Raw genomic sequence first — 17,139 nt, 5'->3', positions numbered from 1 at the left:
TTCAGCATATTGCAGTACAGGTTACAGTCCTCTACTATTTGATCTTCAGTAGACATGGAAGGTTGCTGATGGACATAGAATTAGGGGTTGAGACAGTGGAATATCCTTTATGATGATCACATACTCAGACATATTAACAAATGAATGTGGCAAGAACCCAAGTGGAATAGAATATGGGAAAAGCTAAGGCCCAACAAAAAGAATACTATGGTATACCACCCAGTGCAGAGCCCTTGATAAATGGAGAAAGAGTCTGGTTGAAACACACAACGGGTGGAAAGTTAGATAACAGATGGATGCCCGAGCCATATATTGAGACTGATATCCCCTAAGCAAATTTACCTGAATACAAAATGTGAATGGATTCTAATGAGCAAGTGACTAAAGACACAAACAAGAACCTGCTGAAACCTTGAAGGTTTGAAGTAAATATCCCAGTGAAAGTAGCAACTCACAACCCTGAGACTGTGCATGAGAGGCAGGGTCACACTCTTGATGAAGAGAGTTATGTGGGGTTCTAATAGACCAATGTGTTTTGATACCATGGGAGACTCCTGTAAGCAAAAACAGCGTGGTATCGGAGACGGGGAAGATGCTGCAAATCCCCAGGCAATCTGTGAGATCAAATCTTGGGATCCCTCTAAAATGATTGATTCAAGAAGTGATTGGAATAGAAATACTGGATCCCTAGGAGTGGTAGAATCTGCTAAATGTACATTATAGTAAAATGTAAATAGTTTAAATATATAAAATGGTTATGAGTGTAGGGGTATGCATGAGGACATATACCGTTAATGGAGTGTGAGTGTAGTAACCCTGGCCCGGGCACTAGCACCTGCTTCAGCTGTGGTGCAGCATCATAGAAGGCTGTCAGGGGGATGGGGAGAGCCAAGGAGAGGGCAGCTAGAGCTGGAGAAGGGGCTCAGAATCCTCCCAAAGGGAGCAGGTGTAAGGTGGTTGGAGAAGGGGGCAAAAATAGGTGGCGCTGGATGAAAAGGAGATTTGCTGAGGAAGCTGCACTGTGGAGTGTTGTGTGTAAGGAACCCAGCTGTGAGGGGCACAGAGCATATGACTGGTGAAGTTGACCACTGGGATGCTGACAGAGGGAATACGGTTTGGGCGCTCCAGGTGAGGAGCTGTCAGTCACAGGTTGACCTGCTAGAAAAAAGTGCAATCATTGCAGTGACCAAGCAAAGGAGCATCGTAAGCCAGAGATAGGTGAAGGTGGAACAACTGGGGTGAAGCTGGATTTTTGCAGTCCTGGAGAAGAGAAGTTGATTCCCTCTTGGGGTGACAGTTTGTTGCTGAAGAACTTCTTTTATTGTGATGATTTATAGTTTTCCTAAGCGAGTATTATTTCTATTATTCTGTTTATATTATAAAGGGGAAAAAAACCAGAAATTTGGCAGGAACAATAATATAAATTTTACGGTTATCTTTGTGTTGACTCATGTCTGCCTCTCTTCCCAGTAGCCATAGCCTGGCTGAGGCCTGGCTCACTGCATTACCTCAGACGAGACTACATTTCAGTAGTGGATGTAGTTCAGTGCTTTTGGATTCTTTGGAATGAAAGGTGTTATGTTTAAATATTAATTCATTTAAATCTCCTTAATCTGCCATGTTTAGAGGAAGCATTGTGCATTGCATGTATGTATGATACCCACAATACTTTCTGCTGAGTGAAACTGATTGTAATTTTATAATTCTAGTCTGTCTTACTCATTAGTAGTCATTCCATATCTTCCTCTGCTTGATCCATTGCAAGTGCATGTCACTTGATAAAAGGATTCCATCATTCTGCTTGGCTAAGATGGCTCATTAGGTGCTGAGTATGGACTTGTTGGTTGTTTTGCTGCAATACCTACATTTAACAGGTTAAGGAACTAGTAGATGAAAGCATGTACTGTCTCATGGATGTTGCAGTTTGGCCAAGTAATCCACCATCTGTGTCCTGTATCTGATGTATTTTTCCTTTGTGTTCTCCCTTTGTCTTTAGCAGCCTCTGGGTATGTCTGCACTGCAATTAAACACCTGCAGCTGGCCCATGACTCGGGCTTGAGCTATGGGACTGTAAAACTGTGGTGTAGATGTTTGTGATCTGCAGGTTTATAGCCCCCCCACCCCAAGTCAGCTGACATGGGCTAGCTGCAGGTGTTTAATTGCAGTGTAGACATACCCTGTGTGGCTGGTGAGGGTAGCTTGCTTTCTTGGTGTTTTCTGTGCTCAAAGCTTAGAGTGGTACTGGCAACGGTGCCACTGCATACCAGTATGTATGGGAACTTCTTTTCACTTTTGCCCAGTTCTGTGTGGCTTGGAATCAGATAAGTCCAGTACTTACGGCAGGCCTTCACACCACTGTGCCTGTATACTATTGCACCGAACACCATAGCAGGAAACGCATTCACGAACCACAGTAATGGTAAGTATGCTAACACTGTGCAAAGCAGTACGTATTAGTGAACAGGAAATAATATAGAGGGTTAGTATTTTGGGACTCTTGTTTCTATGTGCTATGTTGTAGGGAGCAATGTCGTTGTTTGTGCAGAGTTGCCATCTGACTGGAGGCACAACCACTTTGTTATCCCACATTTGTTGTTCCCATCTTCTGTGATCAGCTGTCACATTTCAATTGCCACAGAACTTGGCAGAGAACCTTCAATTGCCACAGAACCTTGGACTCTAACGTTCCACCTGATTCCTGTCGGGCCCAGTGATGGCTGAACCTGGTCTTATTCTCAACAAAAAGAGCTCTTAATGATGCTTGTAGCTGTTTCCATCTCCTCATGCTGACTCAATAGACATTGCAGGCTTCAGAGTAACAGAGAGAATCCCATTATATTTGTGTTGTGTATGGGTGGCAAATGAAGGGTGTGCTGTTGTGAGGTATGTTTGGGGTTATTTTGTGTCCTGGTTGTGGTATTGGTGGGTGGTTTTGAAGAACTATGGCATTTGGGCCATGTAATCCACCATCTATGGAGTCTCCCTCTGGCAACTAACGAAATTGGTGCTTGCAAATTAGCTGGAGAGTAAGGGTGGTGATTTGGTTGTGTTACTTCTATGGTTCAGGACTCTTGGCATGGCATAAATGCATACCTTACTGTAGCTGTATACTTTGTCATTATAAAGTCAAAATGGCTGAAAAATTAAAAATTGGATGGTATCAGACCATGAAACCTAGTGATGATTCAGCCCAGTGATCGTCTGAACAAAAAAAGCTCTCAATTAACAGCTTTGTAGCTGTTCCCGTTGCTTCAGCTGTCTGCATGTACAGTGGTGTTTGTAGCCATGTTGGTCTCAGGCTATTAGAGAGACAAGGTAGGCAAAGTAATATATTTTATTGGAGCAACTTCAGAAGAAGAGCTCTGTATAAACTCAAAAGTTTCTTACCAACAGAAGTTGGTCCATAAAAGATATTACCTTACCTATCTTGTCTCACTAACTGTACAGACATTTTAGGCTTCAGAGTGACAGTGTGATAATCCTGGAAATGTGTAGATAATGGGGTGTTATTTCTGATACTTTGTCACAATGCTAGTACTACTAACTCTTGCAACGTGTCACTAGTATGGGGAATTTGAATTACATTTAAATGTAAAAATTAAGTTGTTGCTTAATCAGTGTTCCAAGCTTTCCCTTAATTTGATTTAATCTGTTTTATATAAAAAGTACATTATGAAGTGGGACAGCTTTAGGTACTGTGTAGGAGCAAAACCTAATATTGCTTTTATCCAAAATGCAAGCCGATAATAGCATACATTATTAGTCTGGATTTTTTTTATATTCAGTGTTTTCCCTGAACTGAAAACTTGAGTGGCTATTAGGGTGGATGAAAAATAATTTTTTTTTTTTTTAAGGAAAATGTTTATTTCAATCCAAGTAAATTTTTCTTTTTAAAAATAAACCAATTAAAGTTAGGTTGTCATAATTTCAAATGTATTTTAAGGTCTAAATGTACTAAATCTATTAAAATATTTTAAATTAAAAAAAAATTCAACCTCTGCATGTTTGCTTCTGAAGTTTTAAAGAAAGCTAGCCACTCAATTGCTGAAAACAGCTGGAGTCAGGTTTTGTTAAAATGCTAAACGAGATTTTGGCAGCGGTAACCTTGTCTGCAGGTGCAGAATTTTCTTCATGTCAGTTTGTTCAGCTAGTTCAGTTCAGTGAGTAGTTCATTCAAAGTTGAAAAACTTATTGGGGATTGAAAAAGTAGGAAAGCTTGTTTTCCTCTTCCAATCTATGAATAAAAATTAGGTGTGAGAGGATGAGATCTGCTAGTTCTAAAATCTTGAAGGACATGGTGACTAAAAATTATTAGTTCAATTCACTAAACTGCAGAGAATATTTTGGTTTAATAAAGTCATTAATTTTAAATATAAAACATGTCTTGATAAACTTTTTTTATGTATCTAGCATATTTTAAGGTCATTTTATTTAATCATTTTGAAATGCTGTTTTTGTACATTTTAATTGAAGTCCAGTTTCCATCCAAATGTAATTTGACACACATCTTGAATAAAAAAATCCACTCAATAAATGTGATTTGCCATTTTCCAGCATAATAAAAAAATGTAAAAAACCCCATAGGTTTATTTAGTCTTAAGTTTGTAATTATATAAGTGTGTGTATGTGTGGTTAGCTGCAAATCATCACATTTTAATGATTTCCAACCAGTAAGAATTAACTTTTCTTTAAGAAAATAACTAAAAAGTACAATCCAAAACAAGATTAAAATTGAGGATTTAAATCAAGGTTTGCTACTTGCTGACTTAAATTTCTATTAAAATTGGTGATTTCAGTCACCTTGATTTTAAATCAATCCACCTTGGTGGCAATGAAGCAAGTTTCAATTCCTGAGAATTATAAAATTGCACCTTATTTTGAAAGGCAGGTTTGGACACAATATTATTTTGATATTCGTGTGAAATATATCACTAAAAACATTAATCTAAATTTACCAGAAAAGCAGTATGTTACACACATTCTTTGTCCTCAATAGTTTATTTCAGACACCGGGCCAACCTGACTGATGAATTGATATTAGACAAATCAAAACAACCAAAATAAATAAAATGTTACAATACTCTGCATTTTATTTTTCACTATTTGGATCATTGTAGTATCTTTCACAAATGTGAATGATAAATTTAGCATTTTGGATGTAAATTTGAGTGACCTATTTATAATTACATTTCCACATGGAACCACACTTCAGCTCAGTATAACCCAAATTTCTGAAAGCCTTCCTTCAGAAAAACAATTGCATTCCCACCCTGTAGAAACCTCATTATATGGCCTTAAAAGGCCTACTACCCATCTTATTTTGCACATCTCACATCTTCTGATCCCCTCCATCCCCCAAAAGCTAATTATTTGATCCTTGGAAAATGCTGGTGTAGATCTTCAGAATATGCTTTCTCTCCTTACATATTTTGAGCAATAAAATAGGTAACTATGTTAACTTTCACAGCCATCCTAAGTTGTATGTATTGAATGAGTGAAGATCTCTGTATTGCTTGTGCTTGCTTCACATTCTGAAGTTTGGTGTGTGTGTGTGTCTTATTTTTAGGGTGTCTTTTGCCAGTATAACAACTAGAGATTTTTTTTTTTTAAGTCTCAGCTTTCTTTAAAAATGAAAGCTGTGAGATGGTTAAGGCAAAAAATTTAGTGAGATTCATGGAAAGGTTGAACACCTCACATAGATAATGAAAATATCTGGAGTTATAACAGCTAATGCTAAGAAAAAGCTTGGAAGGGATGTTAAACCTCATGCTTCTATGTTTAAAATCATCCATAATTAAGAGGGATTAGTATGAGACCTTTATCAGGGCAGATTATCCCGTATTTGCCTATTGTGGGATTTCTTGCACTTCACCATGAAATATCTGGTGCTGGCCACTGTTTTGAGAGAGGATACTGAGCTAGATGGACCATGGGTCTGATCCAGTGTGGCAGTCCCTATGTTCCTAAGGCAAATAATTGAGATCTGCTTGCACCATACCCCAGCTAGTCTTTCTCATGCTCCCAGGAGGATGCAGCCCACATTTATTTCACTGCTTAAAGCAGCATTTTCACAAAGTGGTTCTGAAGAGCTGTTTGGATATCCATGGGAGTACTATACAGTGCTTCATTGGGGGTGAGGTGGGATGTGGATGTAGTGGTGTAATTTTTTTTATTCTTTGGTTTGGTGTCATTTTGTTACTCACGAGTGGAGTTGTGCAAGTCACCCCAATGAGTATAAAACCTGTGTACAGCATTGTGTACCCAGTTTAGAAATGTTAACTTAAAAAAAACAACAACCCACTCCCTAGTCTCCCACCCCACCCCTGCTGCACCCTGCTCCATTGTAAAACAAGTCTGCTTTCATTACTATGAGTAGCTGTACAAAACTTTCAGAGAGAGAAGAAAATCACACATCTTAAAAACCATTAAAAACCATTTAAAATAGATTTTCCTACGTATCTTGATTTTTATTCTTCTGTGTGTGTGTAAATATATGTACACATACCTCACAGGCATGGAGTGGTCGCACTAGCTATGTGATGAATCATATGTATTTTGCCTTTGTTTGCCCTCTGCCCATTTAGCCACCTCTGGCATAGCTACATCTAACACTCTAAAACTCTATGCAATTTCAAAATGTCCACATACTTTAAAAAAAGGTGCCTATAATACTATAATGTAGATCTGTATTTTTTTAAATATATATATTTTTCAGAAAATATGGCATATTGAGACTGTTTTTTATATAAAACTTTTATTGGTACTTAGGATGACCTGCATAACTTGCTCTAACTGATCGAAGCATGCATGTATGTTTATTGGAAACTACATAAAATTTATATCACATCTCAGTAAAAGCACTGTCGGAATTACTAGTTTCAATTTCATAGGAGAATCTTTCTTCTCCTCAAACAGTTCTAAAAAGTTAGTTTTGATACCGTATATCAAGTGATGTTCTATCCCTAATGCTGCTTTCTAGGGCTTTCCACATCAGTTGACTGTAACCTTGTGTTCAGTATTACTTTTTAGAGTTTTATTAAAACTTATAACTCCTTAACACTTCTCTTTTTGGTGGTTTAGGTTCAGGGACACGTCTGCTTTTTTTAAAGTCAATGTAGCAGTCACTGACATTCTTGGGGACGGCTACAGAATTCTTACATTGCTGGCGAAGCACATACCATCATTGCTGTATCTAAATTCTGACCTGGAGAGATGACTTTCTGTTCCTAGTTAGTGATCACTGTGAGACAGCCAGCTGCAGTCTTTCAGGATGCAGACATTTTGTCCACTTGCAACTGGACTACGACAAGCAATAACCTGTACAAAATCTTCCAACCCTCCCTGTATAGGTAGGCACTTTTACGTGTGTGGACCTCATCACAGTAGTGACTGTATCTCAAAGATTTTTAAAATAGGTAGAAATTACAATATCTATCTTCCTTCAAGTCTGTAGGAAAAATAATCTGATTAGTTTATAGGGTTTGGGGGCACGTGTGGGTGTGAAGAACTTTATTGTGGCGGGGGGGGGGGGAGTCTCAGTTTCAGTGCCAAGAGGGAGACAAGACAACCAGCAACAAATAGACCAGGATGGAACCAAGCAAGTTAGCCATAAGTAGAATTGACAGAAATCAAAGTCTTTTATGACCTCTCCACTTCACTGAAATTGCTCTTATTGAAATCTTGAGTAACCTTTTTCCTGACCAAATCCCAGAGCCTCTACTGAGTTCTTCAACCTTTTGACCCCATTGACTACTTACTGCTTCTAAAAATCCTGTCCTTTATTGTCTTTCCAGGGTACTTGCTCTCTTGCTTATCTTTCTGTTGCCCTCTTTCAGAAGGTATTGGTTTTTCTCTTCCCCCAATAGCTAGGAAAATACACTGTATTGTTTCTTACAGAGAATACATTGATACTGTTAAATAAAAATTATTCACAGTTGCATACCAAATGGCGCTTCAGTGATTAAGATCTTCTATAACGAACCAACTTAAACCGGAGAGTTTGTTTAAAAAAACAAAAACAAAAAACCCTGTCAACATTTCAGCCAAATCATATATTTGTCTTATGACTTGCATCCAAATCATAACTAAGATGAGACTTCTCTAGGGAAAGTGCAGATGTTGCAGGAAGTGGTGGTGTTGAATCAGTGTGTTAATGAATCTGTGGTGGTGGTGTTTTTCTGAGTCAGTAGTGAACCATGTCTTTAGTATAGTGTGCTTTTCTGGTAGTTTCCTCCTTCTGGATAAAATACAGCACAGAAGTCTTGGCTACTTGTGATTAATTCTTTGGCAATTTTTGAAACAGTAGGGAATGGTTAATTGGTTTCTTTATATATAATTTCCCCATAAGCTTTGATTGTGTATGGTATATTAAGTTTTTTTTAATAAAACTGCTTTACTGTGTACTGCTAAACAGTTGCCTTGTGCTATCTACGAGTAACTCCATTACAGTAGTGGGTGAAGTAATTCATGTGTGTATAATATCTTGTGCTCATTTTGGATGAAAGGTGCAATATACATTTGTAAATGGCTGGATATCAATTGCATAAATTACTTGTCTAATGGTGTGACAGGGTTTCTGGAGTGAAACCAGGACTGTGGGACCACAGCACCCTCTGTCCCACCAACCTGGGGTATCTCTCTCACTCTGATGTTGCGTCAAGCCACAAACCTCTTGCAGGTACTGCACTTACACAGACATCCGTAGGTAGGGACACACCCAGCTGAATTACTTGAATGCTTTCTCAGCCACTCACAAACCGACAACAGAGCAGCTGCAGCCAATTCCCCCCAGCTCCCCAACCTTGCATCCCAGAACTATACTGTCTTGCACTGGTCAGAAGGCTGGTCAGTGTAAGTTCATTACCCAGTCTGTCCCTCCCTTCATGTGAAGAGGACACATCACTAGCTTTTGTAAACTAAGCTGAGATTTCCAAGCATTTCAACCAAAACACACTGTTTTAGGTTAAATATAAAACAGATTTATTAACTACGGAAGGATAGATTTATTTTTTTAAAGTGATTATAAGGAGCAGGCATAGAAATCAGAGTTGGTTACTTAAGAAGAAACAAGAACAAATTCTCACCCTGACAGATAGTACAAAAAGGTCACAGATCCTCAATACACAGGCTGGGATTGTCTTCCAGCATGGGACCACCCTCCCGCAGTTCAAAGTCTTTTTCCTCCAGATGTGTTTTCAGGTGTTGTGTTGTGGAGGGAGTGAGGCCCAGTGATGATGTCACTTCCCCTCTTTCTTTTATAGTTTCTTCCAGGTTACTGGAAATACCTTTTGCTGTGACATGGGGGTCAGTCAATTCCCCTTTGGTCAAGTCTCCATTGTCTACGTGTTCTCTCTGAGAAGTCTCCATTCTGCACAGTTCCTGGGATAGTGGATTCTTTCCTTGATGGGTATTGATGAGCTGAGCCATTAACCACTGTCTGGCTACTCCATTGTTGTCCCTGAAAGGCTGGTTGTGGTTGTTCCCAACCTCACAACATATTTCAGTAATCACACACATAGCAAAACTTCATAACTTCAAATATAATGATAGTACATACAATCCACCAGGATATTAGATGAAGACTTTTTTTTTTCAGATAAAGACTTTTTTTAAAAAAAGACTTAGTACAAAGACATATTTTGTACAAAATATATAATTATGACAGTGGTGAATATAGAGGTTCCAGGGTGCTGCTCAGGGGTAGAGTGTTACAAAAGGTAAGTCTAAGATTTTAGTGGCTGGTAACCTTTTTTTTTTTTTTTTTCCTCAGTTTAAAATTACTTCATTGCTTATTAACAGGTGAAGCCAAAAATTTAGTGCCATACTCTGGACCCAACAAAATGAGAGACTGTTTCTGTACCATAAACTTGGACCAAGAAGAAGTTTTTCGTACACAGGTGGTTGAGAAGTCTTTAAGGTACATCTACGTTTTTAGACTTACGTTTCTGTGAAGTAACTTTAGCATTGTGCGAAATGAATAGCTTGTCTTGTGGGTTGTTGTGGTGGTTGTGTAGTGTGTTTGTAGTTTTTTTTGTTTGTTTTTTTTAAATTGTAGTTCTTAAGTACCCCCTCTTCTCTTCATAATACAAAATATTTGCCTACCTCTGTTCTTCATTCTTCTTGTTTGCTGAGTAGTATCCTATCTACTGTGTCTGTCTGTGTGGTGTATTGTGTTTTGTTTTGTTTTTTTAATGGGAGTTGAGGGCTGCGATCTGGACAAAACTGTCTGACTTGTAAATCTTGAGAGTAACTAAAATGAAAACAACTAGTTCAAAAGCACTACACACATAGTATTTAAAATAAAGAAATGCTTAATATATACTGAAAATCATTGCACAACCAACTTCTTTTGGTAAACTGAACATTCTTCTCATTCTGGATATTTTCAAGGGAAAGAGGGTTGCACTTGTTCTTTGGTCTCTTATACAATTTACTATTTCTGCCTTCTGTATTCATTATTCAGCCTTTTATTAGAATTCTACTTTGGTGTCTGAATCCTGCAGAACTTGTTTCTAGAGTACAGGAGTCAAATTTTCCCACTCAGTCTTTAGTTTTTGTGGTATCTCCTTATTTGATATTGATATAACTCTTGAAATTCTTGTTTCTTGGACGTGTAACTTACGCGAACATAGTATAGTTCTTTAGTGGCTAAACCAGCCACTTTTCCAACACAAGTTACATTGGCATAAAGCTGCTGCGGTTAGTATATCACTTGTGTGCATACATACTTGGCTTCTTTCATCAGCATTCTGCATATTCACCAGTAGTTTGTTTTGATGCACAATGTAGTGCATTATGGGTTGATATCCGTACAACTCACCATCATGTAGTGCCCTCTTTTGGCAATGCATGGTGGGGCAGAAACCAGTCATGCAGGGATGACAAGGACTATGGGGTCAAGTCCCCATCATGCAGCTTTCTCCACCCCATAATACCATCTCTATCCAATAATTTTCACATGTATTTTGAAAATCCCACAAAGCTGCAAAGGCCTTGTCACCGTCTGCCATTTCTCATAGAAGCATGGAGCCTGCACTATTGTCCTGATTATTGCAAGCATAGGACACACAATCATCCAGTATTTGGAGAGCTGCAAGAAGAGTCACGGGGAACATGACAATTTCCTAGAGGTCAGATTGCTGTGGGACAAAGCAAGAACCAATTCATGATTGTCGGTGGAATTCATGGAGCACCTGCGAACAGTGGAGCACTCCTTCTGGGCCCGAGATACGAGCACTGACTGGTGGGTTTAAATCATAATACAGGCTTGGGATGACAAGTAGTGGCTGCAGAACTTTTAGCTTCACAGGCCACATGTGGCTTCAAGGCCACGTTCTTGGATTTGTGTGCTGAGCTCACCCCAGCCCTCTACTGCAGGGACACGAAAGTGAGCTGCACTGACTGCTAAGAAGCAAGTGGCAATTGTACTTTGGAAACTAGCAACACTGGATTGCTACCAGTCAGGATGTAATAATTTTGGAGTTGGAAAATCCACCGTGGGGTTCGTTGTCATACAGGTGTGTAGGGCCATTAATTATCTCCTGCTACATAGGACTGTTTCTCTCACTCTCTCTGGAGTGTGCAGGTCATAATGGATGGATTTGTAGCCATGGGGTTCCCAAACTGCGGTGAAGTAATAGATGACACACACAGCCATATTTTTGGCACCAAACTGCCTTTCCACAGAGTACATAAACAGAAAGGGCTATTTTTTTAAGGTAATGTAAGTGCTCATGGATCACTGGGGATGTTTCACTGACATCAGTGTTGGCTGGTAAGGGAAGGTTCATGGCACTGGTCTTTTTAAGAACACAGGACTGTTCAGAAAGCTACAGGTGGAGACTTGCTCTCCTGACAAATTACCATTGGTGATGTTGAAATGCCAGTAGTGCTTCTGGGGAACCCAGCCTAGCCTGGCTCTCGTGGCTCATGAAGCTGTACACAAGTCACCTCAGCACCAAGGACAGATTCAATGACTATCTCCGCATGTGTGGAATGACAATTGAATGTGCTTTTAGAAGGTTGAAGGGGCACTGGCATTGTTTGCTTTCAAGATCAAATCTCAGTGAGAAATATATCCCCAATGGTTATGCCTGCCTTTTGTATCTGCATAGTATCTGTAAAGCAAAATAGGAAAAGTTGCTGCTGGGATGGAGGTGGAGCAGCTGCCTGAGTTTGAACAGCCAGATACAACGGCTATCAGAAGAACTCAGGGATGCTTTGAAAGAGCACTTTAACAGCAAGCCATGGTAATATGTTATGATGTACTGCACTTTACCTGGCTCTGCAGTTTGGGGGGCCTGTTAGGAAGTGTATGGTGCTTAGTACGCATCTGTGACTGTAACACTGACAATGCGCCTGTTAATTTTGTGGTGCTTTATGTACATTTATGACTTACAATTCATGGGACCAGTGAGAAACAGTGTATCACAAGTATACAATCTCAAATAAGTGGGTGATTTCAATACCACCAGCTATTCTGTAGCATATGTTGGGAACTAATAATAGTGAATTTATTTCCCAAACAATAGAGGTTTTTATTGAGTAACAACCACATCAAAAATACTCCGCGTTAAAAGCAATTATATTAACACCATAACACACATTGAACAAAGATTAAAGAAGGAAAAGAAACATTCATGTCCATTTTAGCTACATATACATAAACTGTGACTCTCATAGGTTAGTATATATGAAGCTGTGGTTGGCCTTAATATCCCCTGGCGTGGAGTGAGCGTTAAGGATGTGGCCCCTGATGCCACATGCAAAGTTGAGGGGTGTGGAGATGGTCGGAAGGTGCTATACTGGAATTTTCCATGGACTGCAAAGGGAGGCAAGCCTGGGACTCCTGAAGCCATAGGTCTACAAGAGTGTGCAGTATTTGTATTTTCTGATGGAGAACCCCCATTATGTCATGTTGCATCTCCAACTCCTGGGCCTTTCTCCTGTCCACTCTTTCCTTTTCCATACAGTCTGCAGTAGTCAGCCTCCAGACCCTCAATTCATGGTCTGATGCAGCCTTGGCTTGCAGGATCTCACTGAACATGTAATCCTGCATCCTCTCTTCTCCTTATCTCGCTCAGGTGTTCTGTGGGTGTGGAGGGAGAACCCTGTAAGCCTGTAATGGCAGCAGCTAGAAATAAAACACAGAAGTACTACTGCCATTTTGATCACAACAAAAAGCAAACGTTAAGGTTTAGAACTGCCTTCCCTTGCTCCCCTGCAGTTTTAAACAAGACATGCTTATTGACACTTCTGCTTCGGGGTGCTTGTGCCTGGCACCAGTCACTGTTCCAGCCATGTAAGTATGTCCTGCAAGGGATGAGGGAATTGCTTGGTTGAATGAAACTGAGAATAGGGCAATGGCACTGAATACTGGCACCACTTTCCACAAGCTGTAGTGTTTTGTTTTTTTCTTTTAATCTGACATCTCACTCCTGACGGGAACAAAGACACAGAGAACACAGCTGCTGCAGGAGTGCTGAAGCTGCCGAGGCCTATATGCTATTAGCCTGTGTGCTGCAATGGTGCCTGCTGAAGTTATCGGTAATTGGTATGGGAAAGTGTCCTGCTACAGAGGAAGAAATAAAGCTGCTGCCCTTGAAACCTTCAGAAGAGGATTGCAGGGTATCACCATGGAAGTTTCATCGAGATCTCTCAGGAGGATTCAAGGGACATCCCTGTGTACATAAACTGCTCCATGTAGCTGCCTCTACCCCCACGCAACTAACTTTACCTTTCTCTGTTGTACCAATACCTATTATAGTACAAGAAAGTTAATGAAAAGCCATAGCTGTGTCTTGCTAAGTTGTAATGGGAAATAAATTTACACACTTACTCCATGTTTCTTCCCCTGCATCAGGCTTGTCTGTGCTTGACTGCTGGGACTGACTGAACTGCGGTGGAGTCTGAAACAGGTCCTGGTTCATGTCGTAGCTGGGTTTTCCCCTCCCCCACTCGCGTGTCCCACCTCCTCTTCATCCTTGCTGTTCACATCCGGGCCCTGTGACTCAGGCGTCTTAGAGGTATCCACAACCACATGCAGGCTTTCTGCCAGTATGGCATGTACACCTCTACCCTGATATAACGTGGTCCTTGGGAACCAAAAAATCTTACCATCTTATAGGTGAGACCGCATTATATCTAGGTAGGGAGAGGAACTGCTCCCCACCCTAGCTCACCCCTCCGCCTCCTCCCACGAGTGCTCCACAGCTCCTCTTCTCCCCCCTCCCAGGCTTGCCGTGCCAATTGGAGCTGTGGCGTGCTCATGGGAGGAGGCGGAGTGGAGGTGAGCTGGGGCGGGGGGGCCACAGCAAGTAAAAGGGGGAGCGCAGAGGAACTGCTTGTGGTAACATGAATTCAGATATAACGGGGTAAAGCAGCCCTGTTCCCCGGAGTGCTGCTTTACCGTGTTATATCGGAATTCGCGTTATATCGGACCGCATTATATCGGGGTAGAGGTGTAGTTCTTTGTAAAAATAGAAGGTCTGCAGCTTGGCACTTGATCAACTGTTGGCTTTACTGGCCTTCTGGAATGCCTGCCACAGTTCGTTTGCTTTCATATGGTACTGCCATGATGATTCCTGTCATATCCCTTCTCCTGCATCTCTTGGCTCATTGATGGCCACATTTCTATGGATATGTTTGTTCTGTAGATGTTGCATAGCCTCTTCTCACAGGCCCAGGAGATCCAATATCTCCTGTCTACCCCAAGCTGCAGCGTAACTGGAGCGTGCAGCTGCCATGGTCAGCTGGGCAGTTGTGCACAACAATGAAGAATTGCTAGGTGTGCTCGCCAAGCTGGATAATCAAGAAAAGGCACTTCAAAAATTTGCAGAGCTTTAAAGGAGGGAGGCACCTTCTGGTCTCTGTGACCCCTGGGCAGTCACAGTCACAATTGTGACCCAGGGCAGTCAGTCTGAGGCATTGTGGGACAACTTCTGGGGGACTGTTAGACAGTGTGTTACCTCTGTCACCCCTACGTTTGCGCTTCATCAACCTCAATATATCGACCATGGCTCAACGCCGCTCAGAGGTTGGGTTACTTTGTCAGTATAATGGAGAGTTTACAGTGATGGGGAAACAAATTTTAAGTGTAGACACATGTACAATTAGTCGACCTAAGGCAGCTCACTTGGATCTAATTTTATAGAGTAGACCTGGCCTGGGTAACTTTCTCCTAGTTGCTATATGCACTGGAAATAAGCTTCTGAAATCTTGTCACCAGTGTTGAAACATAGTGAATATGCACATTTCTATTTGTTTATAAATACACATATACAATAAAGGTTTGTAGCCATTCTTTTTAAGTGCACTGGAACTGTAAAAGTTCAGGTTTATTGGCCATGTCAAAACCTTTACCGATTCAGTGCACTTAAAAACAGAGTTTCTCGGTATTAACTTTTATAAGAACATTTATATGGTGGTACCCAAATCTTGTAAGTATCTCTTTATTAAAAAGAGGATTCTCCTTTTAGCTTCTTAACATAACTACATTGAGAGCCATTAGTTGCGCAGTACAATTGTGATGGGGCACTCTACTCGCTAGTGGATGACACCACCTCCTCCTGGCCATTCTGGGGATTAGTGTCACAAGGTCAACTCCCTTTCCTGCATTTATATTCAGTCTCTTTCTGTCTGCAGCCCCTCTCTTGGTCCATGAGTTACTACTGCCTCTTCGTGACTCAGCCCTACAGCCAGGTCACTATACATGTTATCCACTTCTGGGATACCAAAGTCTGCCTTCTCATCCCAGGCAGTCTTTCCTTTCACTGCCTCATAGTACCACTTCCTCGGTGGCTGGCAGGGGAAACCGGCCCCACTCTCTCTTCCAGCTGAGGGACCATCTAATCAGCAACCAAAGTTTGTTCCCTTCTAGACCTTGCTGCCTTTCCCTGAGCCCTTTCCTTACCGTCTGGCACCCTTCCCATCTCTGGGGTTGCCAACTATGCTACTCTCTCCCAGGGAGCAACTGCAGGCTACTTGTCTGAGCAGCCCCAAACACTCCTCCCCTCTCCCAGGGAGTCACTGCAGCCCCTCTGTATCCGCTCAGTGGCTTCATACAAGCCCTGCCTGTTCCTACACAGGTGAGCTTCCTCGAATTAGGGCTTTCCTCTCAGTCTTAATTTTCTCAGCTTGCAGCCCAATAGCTAAATTGGCCCATCTGAACACCCCATCACAACAATATTTATAAAATTAATTTGTGTGTGTGTGTGTATTATATATACTGAAACCAAATGACTCTTAACTATAATAGAAATTGGCACTTAAATCTTATTGATGTATAACATTGTAATAGAATTTTCGTTTTGTTTTTTTTTTCTTGAGAAAACTCAGGATCTTGGATGCCCACTGAATTTCTCCAACATACAACTTATATTAATAAAGTGGAAAAACTTCACTAAAGAGTTAAGATGGTTACTGTTTCAGTGGAGTCTAACATTGGTTTTTGTCTGTACAAATCTATGAAATGCCATAAAACAAGCTATGTTCTAGCAGCAAATGAGCCAAAGTGGGATGTGCGTTACTAGACTGTTGGTGCATGCTGTTATGCTTGAGGTAAAAAGTCTACTAATGCACACCCCTATTGTGGCTCATTGCTATGCTAATTTAGAATACCAAATTAAATCAGAAAAGGGGAAACTTGCCATTCTGTGTTGTACTAGTATTTATTAATTGAGCTAACTCTTCCCAATTCTGAGTATAGATGATGATAAATGGTGTATAAAGTCATATTGTTAACTTTACAAACAATACTTTTTACAAATTTATAATTAAACCTAAATGACCGTTTTCAAATAAAGTATATTAATTACATGATACTACTTTATTTGCTTGGTACATCATTAAATAGTACGTCTCACAGGCACTTGTCCAAATTGAGGTCCTACTGTAGTAACAACTACTAATATAAATTACGTTGTGGAAATGTCCTCTGGTTAAACATCTCTGGAAAGAAGTTGACACTAGAATTAAGGGGATTTTTGGAACCTTCAAATATCAGTCAAGAACTACATATTAGGATATTTACCTGTGAATTTGGACTTCTCTCAAACTACAAACCCCACGTACTGAGTTGGAAAAGTAAATCAGTGCACAGAACAATGATATTCTGATCTAGCAGACAAAGAAAGGGTCACT

General features: G+C 40.5%; 1 protein-coding gene across 4 annotated transcripts in view; it reads left to right on the top strand.

Annotated features, from left to right (window-relative positions):
- The window catches only part of RASA2 (RAS p21 protein activator 2), a 113,762-nt gene that overhangs the window by 10,284 nt on the left and 86,339 nt on the right, over positions 1 to 17,139 (top strand). For all 4 annotated transcript variants that reach the window (XR_007358612.2, XM_048865423.2, XM_048865422.2 and 1 more), the window contains exon 2: positions 9,799 to 9,916. Coding sequence is in view for 3 of the 4 variants with exons in the window: in XM_048865423.2 (XP_048721380.1) it covers positions 9,799 to 9,916 (118 nt within the window). In the remaining variant the exon portion in view is untranslated. The remainder of the gene's footprint in view (positions 1 to 9,798; positions 9,917 to 17,139) is intronic.

Source organism: Caretta caretta, chromosome 9 (assembly GCF_965140235.1).
Source record: "Caretta caretta isolate rCarCar2 chromosome 9, rCarCar1.hap1, whole genome shotgun sequence".
Lineage (NCBI taxonomy): Eukaryota > Metazoa > Chordata > Testudines > Cheloniidae > Caretta > Caretta caretta.
This window is presented reverse-complemented; position numbering and strand designations above follow the sequence as displayed.